The sequence below is a fragment of the Chrysochloris asiatica genome, unplaced genomic scaffold, assembly GCF_000296735.1.
Source record: "Chrysochloris asiatica unplaced genomic scaffold, ChrAsi1.0 scaffold00198, whole genome shotgun sequence".
NCBI lineage: Eukaryota > Metazoa > Chordata > Mammalia > Afrosoricida > Chrysochloridae > Chrysochloris > Chrysochloris asiatica.
This window is the reverse complement of record NW_006408716.1, coordinates 2,372,671-2,398,543: the sequence shown is the minus strand read 5'-3', so window position 1 is coordinate 2,398,543 and position 25,873 is coordinate 2,372,671. Positions and strand designations below refer to the sequence as shown.

At 39.9% G+C, this 25,873-nt stretch overlaps 1 protein-coding gene across 3 annotated transcripts in view; it reads right to left on the bottom strand.

Annotated features, from left to right (window-relative positions):
• The window catches only part of CCSER2 (coiled-coil serine-rich protein 2), a 148,719-nt gene that overhangs the window by 85,146 nt on the left and 37,700 nt on the right, over window positions 1–25,873 (bottom strand). For 2 of the 3 annotated variants that reach the window (XM_006872453.1, XM_006872454.1), the window contains exon 4: window positions 13,347–13,509. In XM_006872453.1, the coding sequence (XP_006872515.1) occupies window positions 13,347–13,509 (163 nt within the window). Of the gene's footprint in view, window positions 1–13,346; window positions 13,510–14,269; window positions 14,381–25,873 lie in introns of those variants that run through there. The other variant, XM_006872455.1, reaches the window with a different exon arrangement.

Here is a 25,873-nt window from a genome sequence, read left to right as displayed (position 1 = left end):
GAGCTATATTTTTAGAGGAAAAAAATTAATATACTTTGGGAACTGTTCCTGGTTTTTTAAAGGACTTGGGAGGAGGGATAAAATATAAGGTTTGGGTTTGAGTAGAGAGACTGATTTTCTATAAAAAGAAAATGAAATACACAGGTACAATGTATGTTTTCTAGAGACAAAAAGGCAAACACTTAAATATAGTCTAAAAGGCTAAAAGTAGTGCGATTGCAATTTAATCTTCAACTTCGCCTTTAACATACTGCTTTCCTCAGACTCATTTCTTAATCTATAGCTGATTATGGGAAATTCCCAAAGCATGCTACCATCAATCTCTTCACTATCTCTCTGACCACCTATCCTGGCCTCTATGCCACACTTGAGCTGGAAAACTCTCCATTATCTCAAATACGTTGCCACTTCCCTGGGCAGCCCTGGGTACTTTAATAGCTGTCCTAATGCACTGCTGTACCGTGCCCCATCTTAGTATTTGTGGAGTCTTTGAGTGGCGTGTAAAATAGGTGCTGGAGCACAAGGTGGCTTTGAACTGCTAGGTCAGCAGTTCAAACTCACCAGCCCTCCTCAGAAACCCTTTACAGGGTCACTATGAGTCAGAAGCGATTAGACAACACTTACAACAAACAGCATAGAACTTTGTCAGCATCTTTGTGGGGTTTTTTCCCCACAGTCTTTGCAAAATTTTAAGCTTCATGAGGAGATGAACTAGTTTTTGTTCTTCTTTGTACCTGAGAAAGGCATTTTTATGTTTGCTTCTCTTACTTTGTTTTCGATTGAATGTTAGAATAACCTGTGAAGAGCCTGGGTTTTTACTATGAATTCATTTTGTTTTAGGCTTCCAGCTCCAAGATTTTAAAATTCTGAAGTTGTGACATGAGGTAAAGAAATGCTTTAGAATTACAATCTGGAAGTCATTTTAAATATAGTACTAACTAGCATTCCAATTAAAATGTACTTAGTTAGCTAAATAAATGAAAGACAAAAGTGATCAAAAATGGCATTAATTAAGGGCAGGGGTTGCAGAGTCAATTACTATAAATGCTGTCAATAAATTGCACATAAGTAAAATGTTGAATTGGTAAAAGTTGTGTGACAGCTATATTTACAACCAAGGAAAAAATAAAGGAGTAGTTACTGAGATGGCTTAAGACCTCCTACTTAATTGGCCTAATAAAGGTGCTTCTGTTGTAGCTCCTAATTCATTACACAGTGCTCAGGGTCTTAAAAGATGACAAAGTGGCAACCAAGACACAAAACTGGTTTCTATTTACGTGGAAGAACAGAGGCAAAGAATCCGACGTAGGAGGAAGCTATGACTGGAATGAGTAGCTAACTGCCTGGACAAACAACTCCATGCCTCTTTTGCCATGACACAAGACCTAGATGGCAAACAGCTACAATTACTGAAAGGCAATAAAAATAAAAAAAAACCAAAACCATGCTGTTCAAAATGGGGTAAACACAGAATTACAATTTCAAATTCTTATAGAATCTAGATTTTCTGAAGCCACGGAGGCTGGACGTACCACTGACACTATTACCTGAGGTAATCTTAAAACTTTAAACTAAAATATCCCTATGTATCTTCTTAAAACAAAATAGTTTTGCGTAAATAGTAAAAAGCATCTACCTTGAGCATTATGCTCTTATGATTTCTGTGTAAACGGAATCCAAAAGACAGCAGCAGCTAAAACCAAACCTTAAGGGAGGGGCGAATGGAAAGAACCAACTCAGAAAAGGACGGTGAGAGGCTGTACCACTCAAAGAATGTCAGTCAGCAAGGTCACTGAAATGCACAAGTAGAAAGTGGAATTGACCGAGGTTTTCGTAGTGAATATTCTCAGTAAAAAATTAATAAATGATTTTTTTAATTAAAAAAAAAAAAATGTCAGCAATACAGCTTCCAGACTACAGCAACACAGAGAACACAGCGATACTATGAGTCATACTATTTTTGTTGTTGTTGTCTCCCAGTGCATATTAAAGTTATATCTGTACAATATTGGAGTCCTGGTGTAGCGCCGTGGGCTAATGCGCTGGACTGCAAAGTCGGTTTGAACCACCAGGTCGGCGGTTCAAGCTCAGCCCGCTGCTCCTTGTAAGGCCCACACAGGGTCACTCTTGGTCGGAATCAACCCGATGGCATTTAACAACAACAAGCAGTCTATTAAATATGCAACAGAATTATGATAAACTTTGAAATATTGTTGAGAATTGCTAAAATGTGACTCCGAGACATAAAGTGGGCATAAGCTGTTGGAAACATGGTGTCCACAGACTTCCCTGAGGGCAGAGTTGTCACAAGCCTTCACAGCCGCACCAACCAGAAGTACAATAAACAAGGAATGGCTGTAAGAGGCAGTGAAAGGAAACATCTACAGCTGAACAGAATAGAATAAAAAGAAAAGAAAAGAAACATGAAACAGAATTGCTGGCTACAATAGCCTAATTAAGCTAGTTGTTGCTAAGTGTCATCCAGTTGGTTGTGACTCACAGCAGTCCTGTATAGGGTTTCTGAGAAATGACTCTTGAGTTTGAAGTTACCAGACCACTGCTTATCCTATAAGCCACACCAGGTTAACAGGCCTAACCTTTCACCGAGTACATATTATAACAATTGTTAATTTTTCAGGGGAGGAAAGCAATGAAAGGCCGTGACAAGGGCATAGTAGAAAGTCAGAAAGGTTAGCTAAGGGACAACGTAGGGATCACAGGCCAAGCTTCCTAGTAGAAATGAAGAGCGGAACTAACAGATAAGAAAGAAAGCTAACTGGATTCAGAAGCTACAAAAGCAAGAGAAAGAAATGCGCACTATCACAGGTATTATTACATAACACAGTTCTTTAAGTGCAGTCAATGAAATTTAAACTAAACAAGCCACAGGAAACTACTAAAGGTCAAACAAGAATGGATAAACACACTTTGGACACAAACACAATGGAATACCATGCAACTATGAAGAATAATGATGAACCTGCAAAACACTGCAAAACACTGACAAGCCTTGAAGACATAATAATGAGTGAAATGAGTCAATTACAAAAGGACACTGTATGAGACAATGTAAAAGATTAAGAAAATATTTCTATACTGAAAGAAAAATTGTTTTAGAGCTACAAGGGGTTAGAGGGAGAGGAGAGTAATTCACAGGACAGGAGGCAGACACATGATAGCTCAGGTAACTGGGAGAACAATACACAAGAAGATGGAGGATGGCAGATGACCATAATGAAGACAGGGGAAGACTCAGTGAGGTATGCATGGGCTAAAAGGGATAGAGGTAAGTGATACAGGGATCAAGACATAATCTCAATGGGTAAAGGAGGGGAAAAATGCTTAGGGGTTTGACTGTCTTGGGGATGTTAGTTTCTCCTACCTATTATTGAAAATTATACATTTAAGTGTCATCGAAATGACTATTAGGAATTATAATTACAGAAAGTCCGTAAAGCCATCTGTAGCCTGTAACAGACTGAATTAGCATTTACCAGGAAAACAGGCTTCTTGGTAAGCCTTTACGGAGTATGGGACCTCAGGCAGAATGCTGAACCTCACCCAGAAATTTCTGATGCGGTACATTCCCACATGAAAAGACATGCAGACCAGCCCAGAATGGCTAGAACAACAGAAGATACTTACTGAAAGAAAAACTAGCTGTAAAAAAAAAAAAAAGCCAGCTTTTTATGGCTGTCAAAATATCAACCAAGCTGTTTGCCATAAGACAAGAAAAGTCAGCCCATCATGGAAAACCCTTTCTAAGACTGAAATTCCAGGGAAACCCACAAGCAATCTTGTATACTTGCTACTGACCACCCTAATCTACTTGTGAGTTTGTTGTTGTTAAGTGCTGTCCAGTCAGTTCCAACCCATAGCAACCCTGTATAGGTTTCCGAGGAGCACCTGGTGAGCTTGAACTGCCAACCTTACAATTCAAACGGCTTTGCAGTCTAGCACATTAACCCACAGCGCCACACCAGGACTCCTACTTGTGAGTAGAAGTGGGGAAAATGCAGCAATGACGACATGGACTGAGTTTGGCCATGTTCCATTGACACCCAGTGACCTTGAGATGAGAAAGAGGAGAGGAAAGGCTGTGGCTGGTCTCAAGTTTAGGGATATCCCAAGCCCCATGGACACTGATGGTCACTGGGGGCTAGAGCTGAGAGTGAAGCGGCCGCTGGTCTGAAGTGGAGGGAGGTGTGCATCATGAACTTCCAAATTGCAGATAGTACCCATTTGACCTCAATTAGATTAAGACAGAGAAGTCTGATATTGTGAGCAAGCATAACTTGCTACAATTTTATGAACTGGACCTTTGCTTATGGATGCGTTTCCTCAAATTTCCAACCGAAATGGAAGGGTTCTTCATATGACGGATCAAGCTTGTCTCCTCAGTGCGCTGGGTTGGTAGGACAGGCAACTTATCGACAGTGGATGACAAAAACGGGGGGGGGGGGGGGTGCTATAAAGCAGAAAGCGGTAGGCTTACAAGCTTTCATGAGTGTGCTTAGTTTCAGAGTAAGGAGGGTTTAAGGTCGAACCCTCACTGAATAGTTTTCCTCTTTTCCAGATGGATCTGGTGAAAGGGGGTGGGGGATGATGGTCATGGGATTTTATGACTCAATGGCGAATAACTGTTGGCAGGATCAATCACGACCGTCACAAATTGTAGATAGTGAGTAACTAAAAGGGGGGAGTAGTTAATCTCTCATTTCAGGAACAGAGGACCCCAGAACCACCAAGGACGAAGAGCCTAAGTGGAGCGTGAGATTCTACTCAGAAAAGTGGCCACAGCTGAGACGGTGGCAGAGGGGATGGCACACAGAGACAGAGCAGCTGACAACTCTAGGCCCATGGACTGAGAAAGTCTATGTGCCTGCCTGTGAGCAGGAAACTGGCTTGCAAAATGTGCCCTTTGAACATTTAAATGAATATATATTTTTTGTTTTGTATGTGTACATCAAATATTTTTGCTTTGTTCCTTTGTGAAAAATAAGATGTAAAGGGAAGTAACAGGGCGGAAGCAGGGTAACTGTTGTTACAGGGAGGAGAACGTAATCATTGAGATGAAACAAAACATAGGATTGGTTGAAATAAAGCTGATGTTCTTGTCTATTTACATTCACTGAATTCAAAATTAAAAGTTGTTTTTTTTTTTTAATATATATAAAAAAAGGAAACTACTAAGGGGACTCTGGAACAGATAAAACTCGTTTATTCCTATATTTATTTAGGTGTCCTGGTATGGCGCTGGATAAGCACTCAACCACAAGGTCAGTCTGAACTACAAGGTTGATGGTTCAAACTCATCAGCTACTCCTTGGAAACCGTATACCAGGCTGCTATGACTCCAACTCAATGGCACTAAACAACAACAACATATTTTTTTAAATTGAATCAACATACTTTATCAACGTCTCTTATTCCATCATTGTTGTTGGAAGTGTTGTGCAATTGGTTCCAACTCAACTGTGATCCTAAATAGGGTTTCCGAGGAACGTTTGATGAACTTGAACTGCCTACCTTATAATTCAAACTGAACTTGCAATCCAGTGCATTAACCCAGATTCCTATTCTATTCATAGGTCTAACAAAGACACTGAAATATAATCAATTTGTTATAGTTCCAAGGAATCTGCCCAAATTACATGGTTACATACATATATTTATGAATATTTATATTCTTTTCCACTTCATTTTTACTGAGTGATTTTATACTGATCTTAAAAGGTTATAAAGGCAAGCGCAGGCATGAATGTGTATATGAGTGGATCAGAAAATGAATGTTGTTTCTTCGTTTCTTTCCTAACATAAACCACAAATTGTATTTCACAAAGCTATTCCTCTGTTTCTTTTTATCACCATTGAAAAATTATATATAAAATATAAAACTACGTTTCTGTTCATGGTTATCTGTTTTTTAAAGGTATGACAGTAGAAATCAATTCTAGAATGGCAAAGACCTCCAAAATTCCCTTCCCCCTCTATACAAATTGTCAACAACAACTTCTTAAAAATCTGGAAAGTAACTAAAAGCCTGCAGTGTGTTCCAAGGAGCATTATTCCACAAAGACAGTTGGAGCTTGATGAGAATGGGAAGCTTTATGGTGTCTTCACTTATTATATTCCCAACCCTACACTTCCCAGCTCTAAGGTACCCTAGAAAACTAGGACTGTCACATACAAGAGCTGTGAAATCTGGCAATGAATGGGTGGGCGGGGTAGATTAGGAATGCTCTACCCATCCCCAAAGAACTCTTACCATTTGCCCTGTTTGATAGCTCCCTAGACAGAGCTCATTCTCAGGGCTCTTCTTTATTTGATGTGACTCACAGTTCACACAGAACAAACAGCTTTACCTCAGGGCATGTGTTGAAAAAAAGAATCAGTGGCAATTAATTAAAGATAAACATATAGATCAATGGGATAGAATTTACAGTCAAGAAACAAACCATTTCCTTTATGGCCAATGATTTGCAACATAGGCGACAAGACAATGAATGGGGACGAATGGTGCTTTCCAATAAATTATGTGGGAACTAGATACGAAAAAAATGAAAATCAATAACTAATTCATGTCCTATATAAAAATTAATGCAGCACAAGAAGCCAATGGTGTTAATTTCCCAGAATGTGAGAGAATTCCAGGCGGCACAGTAGAACACGTGAGTAGAAACGAGAGGTCTAAGGAGAAAAGGGACTTCTGGAGTGGTGCTGTAGGATCAACACTGGACTGCCAATCACAAGGTCTTCACACCCACCAGCCTCTCCTCGGATACCCTATACAGGGTTCTATGGGTTAGAACTCACTCGACGGCACTTAATAACAAGGAAAACAGAGTAGTGAAAGGTTAGATCAGGGGAAAAAGATAATGATGATGAAAATCTGAGAGGAAGTGGATCAGTGTTTCTCAATCACCTGTCCTTCTAACACTTCTGAGTTACAGATAAAGCATAATACTACAATTAACCATGAACTTTTGCACTGGTAAATAATGAAATGGTTGCAGGTTTAGTGCACCCAAATCTTTCATAATAAGGCAAAATAAAAACAAAAGAAGTTTAAGGTGTATCACATGACCACCCCAAAGCCTGCAGAAGTCATTAAACTGTCATATCAGTAACCATCCAGGACATAGCATTGTGCCTCAGCCCATTTGTTAGGGAACTGCCTACATGAGTAAGATTAGCATCCCATCAGAATACTGTGCATTTCTCTCTACTACCCTAGAATCACTGGTGTGGGTGACCCACAAATCACTGTTGTTATTGTTGTTAGGTGCCTTGGAGTCAATTCTGACCCCACGCTACACACAACGGAAAGAAACTGAGCCACTCTCTCACAGTTAGGTTTGCACTGGAGTCCACTGTTACTGTCACTGTGTCAATCCATCCTGAAGGAGAGTCTTCCTCTTTTTCCATGACCCTCCACTTTACCCAGCATAATCTAGCAACTGGTCATTCCTGATAAGATGTATTCAGTATAAGAGACAAAGTCTCGTCATTCTGGCTTCTAAGGAATGTCAGCACTTCTCCCAACACAGATTTGTTGGTTCTTCTGGCAGTTTATGGTACTTCCATATTTTATTCCAACACCACAATTCAAATGCATCAATGCTTCTATAGCCTTCCATATTCACTGTTCAACTTTCACATTGTGTATGAAGTAATTGAAAAACCAAGGCTTGGGTTACATGCACCTGAGTCCTCAATTGGTATCTTTGTTTTTTAACATTTTAAAGAGGTCATTTGCTTAATGTAATCTGTCCTTTGATTTTTTGACTGCTGCTTCTATGAGTGTTGATTGCGGATCTAAGCAAGATAAAGTCCTCAACAACTTCAATTTTTTCCTCCATTTATCACGTTATTTATTGGTTCAGTTGTGAGGACTTCTGTTTTCTTTACATTGAGGTGGTGTAAACCACGCTGAAGGCTGCAGTCTTTTTTTTTTTCACTTCCAGCAAGCAAAGTTATATCACCTGACACTGCAGACTGATAATGAGTCTTTCTCTAATCCTGATGCCAAGTTCTTCTTCAAATAATCCAGCTTCTCAGATTATCTGCTCAGCATAGAGACTGAGTAAGTACGGTGAAAGGATACAACCCTGGTGCACACCTTTCCTGATCTGAAACCATTCAGTATCCTCTTGTTCTGTTTGAATGACTGTCTCTTGGCCATTAGTACAATTAAGTGCTCGGACACACCCATTCTTCACAATGCTATCTGCATAGAGGCGGAACTTGAGGGTGGATAAGGGTGAAGTTCTGTGCAGACCTCACAGAATAAGCAGGTTCAGGGGATGGTGCCAGAACTCTGAACTAAATATAAAGGAATATTTAGAAGGTCCAAAGGCTTACTGTTAGAGGGATTTGTAGCAGAAGCAAGAAAGGTGGTGTTTTCTGATCTGCGGCTGCTGGTGGGTCCCAGAGCGGCCATCTTGGGTGTGACAGCTCTGATACAAGAGCAGGGGCGTGCTCCCATCCAGGGGTCTGGCTGATCACAGGAGATACTGGTGTTAACATTTTTTTTCTGTTCATTGACTCATTGCGCATTTTTTTTCTGTTCATTTGACTCATTGCGCATTTCCTCTGGTGACTAGAGGGGGTGGGACACTCCCCCCACCCCTGGAGGGTGGTTACATGCACACAGATCTGCTCAGCAAAGACCACTGCACACAGACTCAAAAAAGGGGGAGGAGTCAACAGAAACGAAACAGAACAGTCTCCCAGAATGGCTCAAGCTGGCCCTGGACTGTTCCTCTCTAGGATACACACCTGAACAGGGTTGAGGAGGAGGAGAGAGACAGACAAAAAAGGGAAGAGGTTGAAAATTAAATATTGAATTACATCATAAGGAGCAATGGTAACATCTTGAAATTTCTCAGGCAGCCTTGAAGGCAAGAAGCCAAGAGAGGGGCATCAAAGTCTTACTCATATTTTGCTTCGTGTATGTGTGTGTGTGTATGTGTGTATGTGTGTGTGTGTGTGGCAATTATAGACTTTAGTTTCCAATCTGTTTGTTTTTTTCTGTTGTTTTGTTTTTTTGGTACCTCTTTTACTTAGGGGCGGTTCTTTCTCTCCTTATGTTAACCAAGAAGAGATAGCAACTACGGTCATATAGCCAAGCTACAATCACACCCTATAAAATCCCACCATCTGGGCAAGAGCCAATACCAACTGCTATACACCAGACAGATAGCCAAAACTTGCTACAGTTACTCTGAGTTGAATGATAAGAGAAGGGAAAAGGGAAACCCATTTTCTGATCACGTCTACCTGGAAAGCTTAATTGTTGTTGTTGTTGTTAAGTGCCTTCGAGTCGGAGCCGACCCATAGCGACCCTGTACAGGGTTTCCAAGGGTGTAAATCCTTACGGGAGTAGAAAGCCTCATCTTTCTCCCGCGGAGCGGCTGGTAGTTTCGAACCACTGACCTTAAGGTTCACAGCCCGATTCGTAACCACTACGCTACCAGAGCTCCTTATAATACATCAGAAAACTTAATAATACATCAACATACATTCATCTAATTATTGAAAATACATCTAATTATTGAAAATTCCCAAGAAACAACTGAAGATATCAGCACATGTCCAAAAACAAAATTAGAGTAGAGGAAACAAATGAACTGGAGGTAGACCTAGACCTCCCATTGGAAGGAGAGCAGGCATGGAACTGCCTGAGAAGGAATTGAGGAGAATGATAATGAGGTGCATCCAAGTGTTCCACAGACAGGTAAAGAAAAACAAGGAAGAAGTCAGGAAAGTGTTACAGGAACAACCAAATAAGACAGAAATAGCATTGGAAACAATTCAAAACCTGCAAAAAGAGGTCCAAATGATTCATAATAAAATATCAGAAGTGGACAATACACTGAAAAGGGCAAAGGCGTAGAATTGAAGGGATGGAAGCCAGAACCAGCAAACTGGAAGACAAATCTCTCAATATTGCTGAGATAGAAGAGCAAGCAAAAAAAAAAAAGGACTAAAAAGTGTAAATTGCTAGTTTGATGAAGGTGACCTATACTTATGGATGAACAAAATATCAACTGAGAGGGAAGGACTCTTCACATCAAGGATCAAGCCTATCCCCTCGGTATACAGGGGTGGTAGGGATGGGCAACTTAGTTATTGGCTTCCTAAAATTGAGGGGGGGCAGGTAGGGTGACTATTCCAGAAGGAATTTCGTTTCAGAGTGTGTGGGGAAAGGTAGAATCCCCACCGAGCTTGCAGAGTGTGCCCTTGGATTGCTTAAATGATTATATATTCCTGAGTGTTTTTGTGTAAATCAAAAAAGTAAAATAAAAATCAGAGGGAATAGAAGCAAATACTGTTGAATGATAATGCATTGAAGGGACTGCAATCATTGCAATGAAACGAAATACCAAGTGTTAGATCAGTGTTCTCCCTTGTAAACTATCACATGATTCACAACAAAAGCTTAAAAAGGAAAAAAAAAAAAAAAAGCCTATGCATAATCGACAAAGCAAAAGTAAAATCTTTCTGATATTCTCTCAGCTAAAATTCATCTGACATCAACAGTGATATACACAGTTCCATGTACTCTTCTGAATCCAGGTTGAATTTTTGACAACTCTGTTGATGTACTTTTGCAACCATTTTTTAACTCAGCAAAATTTTACTTGCATGTGATGCTAATGATATTGTTCAATATTTTCTGCATTCCACTGGGTCACCTCTCTTGGGAATGGGCACATCCAATCGGTTGGTCTGATAGCTCTTTCAAATTACTTGGCAAAGTACCTCCAGTGCGGCATCAGTTTGTACAAAGATTTCTATTTGTATTCCATCAATTCCTGGGGCCTTGCGCTTTTTTGTCAATGTCTTCTGTGCAGGTGGGACTTCTTCAGTACTCCTGGTTCTTGATCATATACTACTTCTTGAAATACTTAAACACAGACCATCTATTTCTTTTTGGTATAATGACTCTGTATTCCTTCCATTTTCTTTTGATGCTTTCCACATCATTCAATATTTTGTCTATAGAAGCCTTCGATATTTTGTAAGTCAGGGCTTGAATTTTTTCTTTAGTTCTTTCAGCTTGTGAAATGCTGAGTGTGTTCTTCCTTTTTGATTTTCCACAATCACTAGTCTTTAAAATATACTATGAAAAGGGGATCTGTGGTCCTATGTTTTGGGAAATAAATATTTATCTTCTCCCACCCCTTGCAAATTCACAGTTTTAATACTATATGCATATATTAAAGGTAAAATGGTATCTTACTAAAATAAGTAAATAGCTTTTTAAAAATAAATAAATAACTTTAACTTTGTTCCCATACTCATTCGACCAGAGTCTTTTTCTACACCTTTTGGTATCCAAGTAACAGAATTTGGAAAATGCTGCTTACCTTTCCTGACAGATGACTAATCTGCTTCAGCATGATTATTTCCAGAGACAGAAATGGCTACTACCTCCATGTAATTAATTCCATTATGGACAGCTGATAGTAGTGACACTTCAACTATTAATTTACCATTTTTTACCTTAAATTGTACAGTTGATTCATTACATAGTGTTAAAAATCCTATCTACATATTCTTCCAAGAAAGAATGATCCAGCTATTAGAAACTTAGAGTAGCTTCTCTACAAATGTCATGCCCTTTCATGCATGCTATCTTTTCTATGTGGAATACTGTCATTCATCCTATAAACACTGATCCTGTGAAATCTCTCAAGTTCTTTTAGAATCAGTTACAGACTAACTTCCTTTATACTGCTTTATCCCTAGGTACAAATCAGTTGCTACATGCTCCTGAAGCTCCTTATAGATCACTGTATTGAGACCCCATCATTATTACCTTACAACCATCTATCTATATATGTCTTTCCTATCAACTCTGAGCATCCTAACAACAGAATGTCTATACTACAGTAAACTTTTGAAAGCCAAAATACCTATGCAAAGGCAGACACCAGTCAGAAAAGAAAAGCTCAAGACTAAAACAAGCAAGAGAAAAAGTGCTAAGACCACACCTGTCAAAGGCAGAAAACTTACAGACCTAGAAAAGCAAAGCATTCCCATGGAGTTCCAACTCTCACAGATTTCAATGCATTAGAGTCTCTTATGTCAACCTCTGATTATTACTGTCATTCTATTATTCTTCTTTATCCCAATCACAATTTGTATTTTTAAAACGCTACAAAATGACCTCAAATCCCTTGTGGAGGAAATTACTAGTAACAATAAGTAGCATTGGGTGCCTACTGTAAGCCAGACACTCCTCCAGGCACTTGATCCCTAATCCTAGATAATTAATTTTGTTGATATTGTTGTTGTTAAGTGCTACCAAGTCGGTTTCAACTCACAGCGATGCTGTAGAGTGTTCCTGAGACGCAGCTGGTGGGACTGAACTGCGACTTTGTGGGTAGCTGTCCAGTACTGATCCCACAGAGCCACACCAGAAGTCCAGATGATTAATAGAAAGGTACTATTAATTAAACTTTACAGGTGGTAACCAGAAGTAGAGAGGGATTAAATGAGTTATACAAGTTTGTAGACCTAATCTGTGTTAGGTTTAGATCCTAGGTTTGAATGACTACAAAGTCCCACAACCCATAAGATCTGCTGTAACTAAAGACATCATCCTACACTTCTCATGAAGCAAGCCTTAGAGCATGGCACAGTACTGTCTTTCACAGGACCATTTTCTAATAGTACTCTAGGAATTCATTTACAATTTTGAACTTACCAGTTAAACAAAAAAAGATAAATCACTTGGCACTAATCTTAGACATCACTTAGAAAAAAAATAACCTTTTGATAATGGCAACCTCTAGTCCCTCCCAAATAAGAGTCCTGATGTAGCACTGTAGGATCAGCACTGGACTGCAAACCACAAGGTTGGCAGTTCAAACCCACCAGCTGCTCCTCGGAAACTCTATACAGGATTGCTTTGAGTCAGAACCGACTCCACGGCACTCAACAACAACAAATAAAAGAGTTCTGGTGTGGCGCTGTAGGATAAGCACTGGACTTCTAACAAAAGGCTGGCAGTTCAACCCCACCAACCACTCCTTGGAAGCGTTATTCAAGATTGCTATTAGTCGAAACCACCTTGATGGCACTTAACAACAATAAACATAAGAGAAAATCACACCATAACTGAAAGTCCAAATATCAAATACAAATAAAATACTTCACATTAACAACTAAGCTAATGAAAAAAGATTTAAGTCAAAAAGAAAAAAAAAAAAAAAAAAAAAAAGATACATAATTCCTAAATGTGACTGTGCAATATGTTTTGACAGCTCTAAAACACAGACCAAAAATGTAATTTATAATCCAAAATTACTGAGAAGTAATAAAATCGTCCTTACCTGCTGAGGTCACTTTTTCCACGGTGGTGATAGTGGTCAGGATGGCTGAGGTGGTAGTGCTCCTGGGCACTCCACCTCTGGGGTGGCCTTTTCCAAAATCCTTCCTGAGATTGCCCAGCATTTCTGTCTGATTGGTCAAAGCGGTTCATATTGTCACACTCCACTAGACAGATTGAAAAGCAAAACACTATAAACATGTACACAATCTACAGACGTCTGTCTGATCGGTCAAAGCGGTTCATATTGTCACACTCCACTAGACAGATTGAAAAGCAAAACACTATAAACATGTACACAATCTACATGTTTGTTAACTACTTATAGCTTGACACAATCGATCATATAAAAGCAGTATTCTAAAAACAAGAGCCATTCATGTCAGCAAAACACTAACTTACATTTTTCAGAGGAAAAATAATGAGTTATTTTGATAAATGAATTTTATAGTATTCAGACTGAAGAAAATTATAATTTTTGTAATCAGTCACACAAGTAAACAAGTAACTGCCACAGTTTTATAACAACCAAATTATCCTTGAAATCAACATTATCCATTTTAATAGTAATCAGTTTTTAAATTATTTTATCATATACTAGTTAGTTCTGATTTCGGAGTGAAAATTACGGAGAAAAGTAGATTTTAAATCTAGTAAAAAATTAGTTCCTAAAACAAACAGCACAACTAATATTCATTGATTTCAAACAATACAGATTAACTTTTTACCAAAGACAATTATTTTTAAACGATGTTCACATTTTTAGAAAGTAAGACTCTTCAAATCTGCCAGGAGTATAGCTTGTTCCAAAGTCTAAAATGTCACTGAAACAAAGTCAGCAACAAACAGTGCATTCCCTGCAACCCACATACCACAAAAAACACGTAAAGCATTTCTCTGAAGCACCAGAGACTCTCCTTCACTTACCCAAAGACTTTGTCCTCACATATCTGAGCACTCACTAAGAGAGTTACTTTGTACAAGGGAGACATTGTATTGCTCGGCAGCCTGCTCAGACATAGTTGCATGCAAGGCACTGACAAACAGGCCTTCCTTCCTGCTCAGCTCCCAGCCCTCCCTTGGGAAACAAGCCAGTTTACCCTGTGACTCCATCTTCACTCAGTGCTCACATAGCTATTGAGTTAGAACTGTTACTAAAAATACAATGAAGCACTAACCCAAGCCACAGAACAGGAAAGGTTTCTCCAGTCTGAGAATTATTGCATGAGAAAGTTCAAATTCTACATAGTCACAATTCCGTGTGATTAAAAGCTTTAGTATTCAACATAATCCCCAATTTGAGAGGGAAAAATAATCATTTATCTAAATGGCTCGAATATTTCTCTTAACCAAAATATTTTTAATTTGAAAAATGGGAGGTGAGTCATTATAGCAAAAACAAATGTCACCAATCCCCTCCCCAAAAACAACGAAACCATTATCATTAAAGTATAGATGTTCAAGTCTCGTATATATTAAACATATTTTAATGATGGTTTGTTTTTAATACATAGGAATTTTAATGAAGTCCTGGTATAGCGGTGTAGGGTAAACAAGGTTGGTGGTTCAAACTCACCAGCTGCTCCTCTGAAATCCTATGCATGGTCTCTATGAGTTGGAACCTACTTCACAGCACTTAATAACAATTTAATGTCTGTGAAAGCACACCACAAATTCTGATTAAGACAATCAATTTAGGGGGAAATAACTGTATTTTAGGAAGATGCACAAATGCTCTTTAAATACATCTTACATTTGAAATAATTTCAAACAATTCAATTTCAAACAATTCTTATCACTCATTTGGATAAATAAATATTGTTTAAAATGTTTCATTCAATTTGACAGTAGAATAAATAATACCAATGTGATGACTATATTAAAGAAAAGTAAAAAATGAGATTGCAAAATAATCCTAAAAAGGTTTAAAACTGCTTTTAGTTGAACTCCTTTAGTAACACCTTTTATAAAATCTAAAGTGCACTATGCTTATGGATTCCATTAAATAAATTCCTTAAATATTTCTACATGGCATTAAAATGTTGGTCTAAGCAAATCTCGTGCTACTACTTAGAGCACTTTGTTGTTAAGTGCCGTCGAGTCAGTTCCGACCCATAGCGACCCTGTACCGGGTTTCCGAGGGTGTAAATCTTTACGGGAGTAGAAAGCCTCACCTTTCTCCTGCGGAGCAGCTGGTAGTTTCGAACCGCTGACCTTAAGGTTCACAGCCCGATTCGTAACCACTACGCTACCAGAGCACTTTAGCCAACAGAAATCTGCTTTCTCACAGGTTAGGAGGTTATGAGACTGAATTCACAGTCCCACCTCTAGAAGGCTTTCTCTTTTGACTCTGGAGAAAGTTCCTCTTTACCTTGTGCTGCTGCTGCTTCCTGCTTCCGTGGAGATCTCCATGTATCTTGGCATCTCTGCTCACTCACTTGCTTGTTTAATTTCTTTCTCAGAAGTGATTAACTCAAATATTACCCTACACTAGTCTTGTCTCATTAACACAAAAATGACAACCCATTCCCAAATGGAACTGAAACCACAGGCATGGAGATTAAGATTTACAACATCTATTGTGAGGGACATAATTCCATCTATGGAGTCCTGGTGTGGCGCTGTGGGTTAACGCGCCAGACTGCAAAGCCGCTTGAACTGCAAGGTTGGCAGTTCAAGCTCACCAGCTGCTCCTCAGAAACCCTATAAAGGGTCGCTCTGGGTCGGAACCGACTCGACGGCACTTCACAACAACAACAATTCCATCTATAACATTTGATACTTTAGCCCCACAAAATTCATGTCCTTACTATATAACAAATCACATTCACATCATTGCAAAAGCCTTAAAGCAACTCCAAGTCCAAAAATCTCATCTTTCAAATCATCCAAACCAAGTATGGGTGAGACCATGCAGGTGTACAAGGGTAACTCCAATTTTAAAAATGCATGGATTTATTCCAAACAAAACATGTTCAAACATGTCTCTACAGTTACTGGGCGGCGGGACAATTTCTCAGACTTGTTTTAGTCTCATTGCTGTTGTTGTGAAGTGTCGTCGAGTCGGTTCCGACCCATAGTGACCCTGTATAGGGTTTCCAAGGAGCAGCTGGGGAGCTTGAATCGCCGACCTTGCAGTTCAAACGACTTTGCAGTCTGGCACATTAATCCACAGCGCCACACCAGTTAGTCTCATTAGAGAACCCTAAAAAAATCCAATCACAATATTGGCTTCTGAGGAGATCCGTTGGGCCAGTTAAAATCAAGGCAGAGGGGTCAGTCAGCTCAGAAGGTTGTGTCAACTGTTTTGGAGGGACGGGAATTTGAAAGAGATCATCTTAGGAAATTTTCATGAAACACACAGCAAAGTAATGGGAGGTTACTATGAAGAAGTTTTAAGAAAATTTAAACCTGCATTGAGGAGAAAAGGGCCACCAGGTAAGTGTGCTGAGGAAAAATGGTTCCCCATCATATGAATGCACTTGCTCATTCTTTGAGGGTATCAAGGACTGTTATATGAGACTTTCCATAGGAAACCTTACTCCATCCACCCTCAAGTCCTGACTGTGCCCTTCAGACTTTTATTTGGGTCCACAAAACGCAAACAGCATTTAAAAGGAACACAATTTGAGTTCCTTTAGTGTTGCGGACCGTGTAAGACTGGTCAGAGGTTCGAGGCCCTATAGGCCCGTGTGTAACAAATGAGGCCACTGGCAGTTAATGGCAAATTGCTTTCATCTTAATATTGTTACATGTATTAATTTAATACATGGAACTCTTGATAATCCACAGATAAATGTGATATTTTCCTAAAGCTTAAACTTAAAGTTTGCAGGTTCAGGCTTTTTTCCAAAGGATTAACTAAAAATATCTTAGCTACTTCTCGGTTCTTTGTTCTATAGACAAAGAACCCATCCTCCCTAATCCTTTTCCAGGTGCAGCCCATTCACCTGGGCGTCTAGTCCTCCTGCAGACCTGGCTCAGGAAGCCCAAACGGCGGGACTCCGCCCAAGCTTTTGTCCTTACCTCTCACCTTCCCCCAACTGAGCTCAGGGGCTATAGATATGTTCATTGGGCCTGAGAATCCAAGTTGCTGGTCTGGGATTCGAACCAGTAAAGTACGATGTAAAGTTACCTGAATGTCTGGAAAAGTACTGATGTTAGCTGTACCTTGCCTTGGTCCCTCCCAGCTTGGTGTGAAGCTCCTCCCCTAAATAAAGCAGAGGCCCGGGCCTCCCCAGGTGTGCATTACAAGATGGAGGGCATGCCGTAAAGATGGCAGGGCAGTGAGTTGCTGCCTGCAGAGGCCATGATGCCTGTAGTCCCAAGCCTGCCCACCAGTGATGTATCCACCCTGGCTTTGGGGTGCCTCATTGTCTCTCTCTTTGTCTCTTTCTGTGTATTCTTGCTATATATTTATCGCCGTCAGGTAGCTCCTCCTCGTGAACCGAACCCCTATGTCGAGGCAGGTCCCTGACACTTGATGATGCCCAAATTAGGTTTTGACACATGATAAATCGAAGAGTACAGAATTCTTCAGGGAAGGTTACGCAATAAAAACACCACCTTCAGAAACGCATAGACCTAGACGGAGGACATGTTGAGAAACAAAAGTTTTTACTTTTTCGCATTTTAAATTAATACTTGGTAGCACTACTTTTTAACTTGGTACATTTGGCACAAGGTAACATTTCTATCACAAATGGAACTAATGGAAGGAAAGAAGGATAACTGGTACCAAGTAAGTCTAAAACTCAGTAGGAAAATATACACTGGTTCTCCAGTTTCTAGAGTAACCGTCTGTTCTCTGAAACCATCTAGGTCATGGCCCTGTCCTACCCTCTGGATTCTAGGTGAAGGAGCCCTTGTCCTTGGGCTTCAGCTCTGCCCTCCAGGCACAGCAAACAGCAACTCTACTCCCTCAGCATTGGGTAGCCCCATTCTCCTAGGCTACCATCTGAGTGGTAACCCCATCTCCTTGTCCTAAATATGGCCTTGGGCACAGAAGCCCAGCTCCCACAGCTTTGCACAACGGCTCTATCCCCCTGGCACACCTTAATGGCAGCCCCAAACTCCAGAACCAAATTGGCAAAAGTCCAACTCTTTGAAATCCAGGAGACTATAGCCCCAACCTTTGAAGGCAAGATGGTCCTATTTCCCACGTTCATTCTAAGAGTTTCATTAATGAAAAGTTCTGATGATGTATGAGCTGCTTCATGGTTGGCTCTGATCTTTTCTAGGAGGACAACAGATAAAGCTCCTTTGGCCTATTTTCTGTCTGTAGAATTCCAAAGGTAGACAGCATTCTCTCCTTTTGTTCTTTTCTGTCCCTTCAGTCTAAGCTATTGGCTATTGTTCTGCTATAGTAAATGGCTACATTCATCCGTCACAGACTTAATATCTCTATAAAAAAATGTGTTGCCAAGTCCTTGGTGAACATTCTAGGACACATGACCTTAGTTTGTGAAACAGAATTCCTCAAATGTTTAAGTTTTAATTTTTCACAAATCATTTTTAAGACCATTTCTTTCCTCTCACATTTTACTGTATTACTGTCAGTGGCGAGAAGAACCCATGTGGTACCTTCAAGATCTTGCTTAGAACTCTTTTCAGCCATATATCCAAATTGATCAGTTAAAAGTTCTATCTTCCACCAAACATTTGACTGTAATTCAGACAAGTTCTTTGCCACCACATAAAAAGCACTGCCCTTCCTCCATTTTCCAATCACATTCATAATTTTCTTTTAAAGTCCACCAGAAACACATTTAATGTTTACAATTCTAACAACAATCTATTGCTGGACCCCTATCTTGTCGCTAAGTAAATAGACTTTATCAATAAGTCTTCTCACTTCCTTCTGGGCCTTCCCCAGAACTGCCTCTGACAAACACAGTTCTACCAACAGTATCTTCAAGGGAACCTAGGCTTTTACTATTGGTGGTGTTGTTAGGTGGCATCGAGTCAGTTCTGACTCACAGCAACCCTACGCACAACAGACAGAAACACTGCTCAGCCCTGAGCCATCGCTGCAGTTTTTCTTACATTTGAGCCCATTGCTGCTGCATTTATGTTAATCCATCTCCTTGAGGGTCTTTCTCTTTTGGGCTAACCCTCCACTATACCAAGCATGATGTCATTCTCCAGGGAGATTTCCTACTAGGCACCTTAATAATACTCTTTCAGCTTTACTCAATGCCAAAGTGCATCCCCATTTTAGCTATCAATTAAAGTAGCATTTCACTCTTCCACTATAATTTCTGCCATAGTTATCAAGTGTTGCTGTAACAGAAATGCCACGGTGAATGGATTTAACAAACAGACACTTATTTTCTCAGTGTTTGGGAGGCAGGAAGTCTGAATTCAGAGATTCAGGGTCTAGGGTACTGCCTTCTTTGTCAGCTCTGGAAGGTCTCTTCAGCTTCTGCTTCCTGGTTCCTTGAAGCTCTCCATGTGACCATTTCCGTGCACTCACTTACCTCAAAATGGTCTCAAGGCTCATCCTATACTAATCCTATCTCATTAACAAAACACAGATAACCCATTCCCAAATGGGATTATAATCACAGGCATAAAGATTAGGATTTACAACACATACTTTTTGGGAGGCACAATTCACACCAAAGCAACAACTAAGGAATAATAGGGATCTGTTCTGGTGCGGCTGCTCCTCAGAAATCCTATGCAGGTTCACTATGAGTTAGAGTCAATCGACAGCACTTAAAAACAACAACAAAAAAAAAAAACTTTTAAATTCTCTGAGTTCATATAGTTCCCTAATTTAGTCATAGGCAGGAAAAATTTCACTTGCTCTCAAAGATAGACATTTTAATAAGCTAGTAAGTTCATAGAATGAAATAAACTTGTTGTTATACAGAGTAACCAAAAGCAAACAAAGCAGGCAAAAAGGCCAGGAAAAAGGGTAAAATAATGTGGGGCATTACTATGCAGAAACGGATGCACTACTTCTTGTGTCTGCTCAAGGATGCAAATTAAAGCATGTGTAGTGAAACTTGAACTCAGTCACGTACAGCATGGTAATAAGCATTGGAAACAAACATTTGCCACCAAAGTTCAAATTCAGACACAAGAGGATTAAACTCCAGCATAAGTAACTCTTCCAAAACTCTACAGGAACTTTCCTGCTTATAATCGTACCTGAGGCATCTGTCATCGTATGTTCCATATAATTAAGTGTGGCTGGCGCTGTAGGGTAAGCACCAGACTGCAAAGCACAAGGTCAGTGGTTCAAATCTACCAGCTGCTCTTCAGAAACACTGTACAGGGCCACTATGAGTCTAAATCAACTCAACAGAACTAAACAACGACATCTTATTGCTTAGGAAAACAGTAGAAACTTTCTGCTCCTGTGAAGATTTACAGCCTTGGAAAGCCTTTTTAGCATCGCTGTAGTGGGAACCTATTCGGTGTCACTTAACATCATCACAGCTAAGAAGGAAATATGAAATAATATTCATGGTGGTGTCTTACAAATGGTTCAGTTTTCCCTGAAAGAATGAAATAAATAATACAGAAACAAATAAGCAAAGAGTAAAAAAGAAAAATTACAAAATGGAGAGAATTCAAAACAAATTTTTGGAAGTTGATGCTAGAGGAACAAGATAAAGAAGAGTGTGAAAGAATGTACGTTTGTTTCTCTAGCTGTGTGAACTAAAGAGAGGCACTAGAAAACCTAAAGGCATCCGTTTCTAACACTTTTTAAACCTGCATGCTAATAGAAAAGTCTGTAGGCTATACTTGGCCCTGACGATGAGGTTTAGTATCCCTGCTGGAAAAATGAATCTATACCTCCTGACGGAGGGCTCCTACTCCAAAGGTAAAGGCTCAACCTCCCCTCCACCCCCCAGGCATTCCAGGGGAGCAAGATAAGGCAGTCTGCTTCCCTAATGATTTACAGTCTTAGAAATCCCATGGGCCAATTCTACTCGACACTATTGTTGTTGTTATTAGTACCGAGGACTCAGTTCCGACTCCTAGGGACCCTGCACAGGGTTTCCGAGGCTGTAAATCTTTACGAGAGCAGAACACCTCATCTTTCTCCCGCGGAACCGCTGGTAGTTTTGAACTGCCGACCTTGAGGTTAGCAGGCCGATTTGTAATCACTACGCTCCCAGAGCTCCTTCCTCTATACCATAGAGTCACTGTTAAGTTGGAAGCCAACTTGGTGGCAATGGGTTTGCCTTTCATTGTTTAGGAGACAGAATCAGGCCTTCTACCATCTGGAACTACAAAGAGGACTTAACACGGGACTTGATTTGGGGGATTCATATGTCTAATGCTCATTATACCTAATTCTGCTGATCGGATAACAGAACCACGAGTGTACAATTAAGGATCACTATGAATCCAATCCCTAACATATGAGTCCTTACATAACCACTTACGCATCCTCATCACCTGCCACCCCCACAGGAGCTAGGGGAGAGTTCACAAGTTAAAAACATACTGTCCATTAGACTGTTAAACACATAGGGCCAGCCAAGTACACACAACACCCCACGTTTCTGACCGGATGTTGCTGCTGTTGTCACGTGCCATTGAATAGGTTCCATTCATAGCAATCCTGTATAGGGTTTCTGAAGCGCAGATGGGGAGCTTGCAGTTCAACTTAACTTGCAGGGCAGTGCCACTAGCTCTTCATGATATCAGCTACCAGGCTGTGAGTCCACAAGACAACTTTCCTCTCAGAATCCTGATTCCTACATCCCTTTAGGTTCAGGTGAAAGGCAGAATTCACAGAACGTATATCATACTTGTGACTACAGTTTATTATAACGAAAAAGAATACAAATGAAGAGAATGAAAGAATTCCCAAGCCAGAGCTTTCATGTCTCAGGGATACAGTATCTACACTCCTGAGAGCAGACGTTCTCACCAAGCAGGATGCTCTCTGGGCCTCTGTGTCCAGAGCGTTTCCCACTCAGTCCTGCATAATACACTAAGTCACACCTCTTGTTACTGACTAGTGGCTTTGACCAGCACCTACTCACCAGCATAAAGGTACCGCAATGATTCTAAAGGTTATTTCTCCAGAAGTTAAGGACAAAGGTCACCTTATATAGAATAAAACTAGATCCCTTATACCACAGGAAACCTAGATTATGTTTCTTATAATTTTAAAGCGTAGAGAAGGTAATGAAAGACAATTTCCATATGTAAGTAACAACTGCAATCAAGACAGAGGAAGAAATTGCACATTACAAAGCCTGGGAAGAATATGCTGTGTAGGAGGTTTTTCAATCTAAGAAAAAAACTTGGGACTGAAATTTGGCTTGAAAAGGAGAAAAGCTCATGTTTAAAAAACTATCAGAATTGGTATTAAAATAGAAATACATTTCTAGAAGAAAATATAATATTGGAAAGTAGTCAAGACCATTACTATTTCACAAACTACATTTCATAAATAGCTTGGCAAAAACGTGGCCATAGAAAATTTAACATAAGGGCAATGTAATTGGCTTTGTGGGATGGGACTTAGGAAGTGATTAGATTAACACAAAGAAATCTTTTTCAGCAGAGAAAATTTTACAACAGAATGGGTGGGAATGTAACAAAGAATAAGATATGGAATTTCATAAACATGAACCTGAGAACTATTTATTATGAATGTACCAAATGCTAGACTTTGATCAAAAGTTCCTTAGCCACAGAATAAAGCCTGTGCTTTTGGTATAAAGAAAATTGTTCATTTGAAAGACAGCTTAGAATGGAAATGGAACAAATATTACAACTGCTCAAAAGTCTGCCCAAACGAAATTTGGATTCCATAATTGTTCCCTTAAGAGACTCTTCACAATAGTAGAAAAATGTAAAAGCATTCGAAGAATTCTTTCAGATCCTCCCAAGTCCAAGACAAACCTAACGGCCTTTCTCCTTCTATTCCTCTTTCATCTTTATGCCTCTCAAGTTCCCTCTTTCTGCTCTATCACTCCACAGACCTGTTCACCTTCTCTGCAAACTTGCCAGAAACTTTGAAAGTCTCTTGAAAATTAACCTGCCTTCAAAACAGGGAGCTGAGAGCCATGGCCAAATAAATACGTATTAAGGTCTAAACAAGGCTAAAATAACTTTACAGTCGAATTTGTAATCGTTTTGTGAATTTATAATCCAAGGCATCCAGAGCTTTACTAATTAGTTCATACTTTAGTGGGAACCACAGATGCTGAAAAAAAAGACTAAAGTACACTGTGAAGAACCTACAGGTGACTTAAGAACCCTGGATTCCCCGCATAAGAAACCAAAGGGTTTGGAAAAAGTCTGTCAGAGGCTGTCAAAAGTCTTTCCTGTGACTGTGAATTCAGATCTGAAAGGAGAAAAGGCAAAAGGATAAATCCACAGGAGAAAAACACCTTTAGGTAATGCTGAGGAGAAGATCCTAAAACAGAAGTAACCCATCTCTCTTTAACTTATGGTAGAAATGTTGTTGTTGTTAAGTGCCTTCGAATCGGTTCTGACTCATAGCGACCCTGTATAAGGTTTCCGAGAAGCGGCTCGTAGGTAAACTTGAACCTCCGACCCTGTGGTTCAAACCGACCTTACACTCCATCCAGCGCATTAATCCACAGTGCCACACCAGGCAGAAACAGGGAGTAATTATTTCCAGAACTCAGGTGTGTGAGCATTCTGAAAAGACTTAAAACAAAAACTGAACTACTCAGAAAAAAATGATGTATTTTAATTGTTCAAATAAAACAATGAGATGTCCCACCCCAATCAGTTAAACACCAAAGAAAGGAATCTCTGGCGAAGTGCTGTCTCCTCAAAGTAGAGTCAACCTTAATGCCATGGATGGAGTAAAACTTTAAGAACGTTTATTTGCTGATGTGGTATTATTCGGAAAGAGTGAAAACAGCTGCAAACATTCATTAAGAATCGGAACATGCAATATCCAAAGTATAAATTTAGGATATTAGAAGCTGTCAAAAATGAAATGGAAAACTTGAAAATCTGTATCCTAAGCATTAATGGAAGGCCTGGTGTGACGCTGTGGGTGAAAGCGCTGGACTGCAACGTTAGTTTGAACCGCAAGGTCAGCGGTTGAAGCTCAACAGCTGCCCCTTGGGAACCCTATACAGAATAACTATGGGTCAGAACTGACTTGACAGCACTTAACAAGAGACATTAATGAGCTAAAATGGACTGCTATTAGCCATTTTGAAATGAAAAATCATATGATATACAATTGCTCTACTGGGCCAGGAAAGACAAACTGAAGAGGTACACTGCCATTCAGTTTCAGAAGAACATTTCAGTATGTCTCCTGAAGTAAGCACTGTCAATGACAGAATAATGTCCATAAGCCTACTAGAAACACAGGAGCCCTGGTGGTGCCGTGCTTTCAGCGCTGGGCTGCTAAATAAAAAGTCAGCAGTGTGAGTCCACCAGCTACTCCAAGGTAAAGCTAAAGCCTTGGAAACCCTACACAAGGTTGTGGTGAGTCAGAACTGACTCAGCTGATGATTCTTAAAATTTATGCACTAACCACTAATTTCCAAAGATAATAAAACTGAAAATCTTTACCAACTTCTGCAGTCTGAAATTGATCAAACATGCCATCAAAATGCATTGGTAATTATGAGTGACTGGAATTCAAAAGTTGGAAGCAAAGATGAAGGATTACTAGTTGAAAAATATAGCCTTTGATGCAAATGATACTAGAGATTACCTGACAAAATTTTGTAGGACCAATGACCTATTCATTGGAAATACCTTTTCTCAACACAAACAGGAACTATACAAATGGACCTCATCAAAGGTGATGTTGTTGTTGTTGTTGTGTGCCGTGGAGTCGGTTCTGACCCATAGCGACCCTGTACAGGGTTTCCGAGGCTGTAAATCTTTACGGGAGCAGAACGCCTCATCTTTCTCCCGCGGAGCAGCTGGTAGTTTCGAACTGCTGGCCTTAAGGTTCGCAGCCCAATTCGTAACCACTACGCTACTCAAGAGCTCCTTATCAAAGGTGATAAACAGGAATTAAACTGACTATATTTGTGGGTAAACTATGGAGAAGCTCAGTATCATTAATCAGAACAAGGTCAGGGACCAAATGCGGAATGGACCATCAATTGCTCATGTGCATGTTCAAGTTGAGGTTGAAGAACATTTAAAAACATCAATGGTGTGATAATGACAACTTGAATAAAGGAAGATAAAGAAATCTGATAAAGGTAACAAGTGTAAACTGCTACAACTTGACCTATACTTATGGACGTAGTAGTGCAAAATACCAACTGAGTGGGAAGGAGTCTTCACATCAAGCATCAATCCTATCCCCTCTGGACAAAGGGTGATAGGGACGGGCAACTTAGACATTGGCTACCTAAAATGGGGGGGAGAGGGGGAGCTATGAAAGCACAAAGTGGCTGGCTTACAAGTTTTCAAGAGGGACTTTAGTTTCAGAGTATGTGGGGGAAGGTAGAATCTCCACTGAATAGTTTTCATCTTATCTAGATGGGTCTGGTGAAAAGAGATGGGGATAAGATTCTTATGATTCAATAGTGAGTAATTGTT